The sequence below is a fragment of the Glandiceps talaboti genome, chromosome 5 (genome assembly GCF_964340395.1).
Source record: "Glandiceps talaboti chromosome 5, keGlaTala1.1, whole genome shotgun sequence".
Taxonomy (NCBI): domain Eukaryota; kingdom Metazoa; phylum Hemichordata; class Enteropneusta; family Spengelidae; genus Glandiceps; species Glandiceps talaboti.
This window is the reverse complement of record NC_135553.1, coordinates 26,539,449-26,540,894: the sequence shown is the minus strand read 5'-3', so window position 1 is coordinate 26,540,894 and position 1,446 is coordinate 26,539,449. Positions and strand designations below refer to the sequence as shown.

The 1,446-nt window shown below is 36.2% G+C and overlaps 1 protein-coding gene across 1 annotated transcript in view; it reads right to left on the bottom strand.

The window, feature by feature from the left end:
* Positions 1-330: 330 nt before the first annotated feature.
* The window catches only part of LOC144435126 (protein Tob1-like), a 2,288-nt gene continuing 1,172 nt past the window's right edge, over positions 331-1,446 (bottom strand). Inside the window, exon 2 of the mRNA XM_078123684.1 lies at positions 331-1,446. This exon is cut by the window's right edge and continues 352 nt beyond it. Within this exon, the coding sequence (XP_077979810.1) occupies positions 777-1,446 (670 nt within the window). The 3' untranslated portion in view covers positions 331-776.

The following is a 1,446-nucleotide window of genomic DNA, read 5'->3' as shown; positions in this document are numbered from 1 at the left end:
GGCAACAGAGACATTTTTTGAAATTTTTTTTTAATACAAACTTAAAAATATGGAACAATATAAACATTACCAATGCACCACCTAAACTGGGAAAACTTAAAATAGTATTTTCGTCAATGTTACTTTTTATTGCACAATCTGTAGAAAAAAATTAAATATTTCAGATTATGTATATATCTGTCAAATCTTGATGAATGATGGCAAACTCTGGAAGTATCACACAAAATACAAGATATCTGTTGTTTTTTTTTAATATTCTCTGGGAAATATCACTAGGATGGATGTCCACAGGTCTAGGCTTAATAATATAGATATATATTTTTTTTTGCATTTTTCTTACAAAAGTAAAAGCTTGCACAGCAATCTATTCTTAGTATAGAATTGCCACTGTTGAGTAGAAAAGATAAAATGCTTTTTTAATACCCAAGTACAGAAAGAATACCAATATATACTCTCAAAGATAAAATTTGTACTGTATTAAAGCTAACAAGAAATTCATTAAATATCTCATCTTGGAAAATAGGAAACTTATACCCGCAAAAGGTTTACTGTTAAAGAATATAAATCAATTGAATAGTACCCTTGGGCAGTATCAGAATGATTATCAAAACTCCAAAAAACATCTTTTGCAACTGTTCTTGTACATGTCAATGTAATCTTATCTTCAATCCACAGTGAACTTTGTGCTCACCTGTCATGCATTGTGAACTGAGTCGTCAATTCAGTCTTCCATATCACATATGTAATTAAGTACTCTCTTGTAAATTTCTATCAAGTCAGTTTGCTACAACCAAAGACTGTTGGTTATTGTATTGGCCAGTGTATGGCACGTTGAAATTTAAGCCTTCAAATAATGCTTTGGCAGCATCATTGTTGTTGTTAGCATTTGGCAGAATGTCATAACCTAAGTTGGTTGGCTGCAGAGAGAGCCCATCTCCACCCCAAACACCAACGTTATCCAATTTTGGCTGAGGATACACAAACTCTTTAGCATTTGGGGACAGAGATCGCGGTCTCTGAGCATACATACCATTTAATGCTGAACGCTGTTTCATGTAGTTTGTAAATTCTGTTGGTGACAGTCGCTGCAGGTTGATCTTCTTAGAGGCAGTTTTCATCTTAGTAGAACCAAACTTGGTTTGCGCAAAGGTGGCTGCGTCAAAGGTGACAGGATGGGTCTTGTCAACGTTTGGACTAACTTTTCCAAACATGCTGGTAGTAGGTGAAGGTGATTTGAATCCAGGTGGGACAGGAGAGGTTGGCGAGAGACTCATACTGCTCAGGGATGATGACAGCGCATCAATTGGTCTGAAGGAGTCAGCTTCTGGGTTGAAGGTACTCTTCACTTCTGTTATTGACTGGTCCAAGCTATTCAAAGTGTCGTCCTTGTCTTCAACATATAGTACTTTAACTGCACCCTTTTCACCGATGCGATATGACACCTCA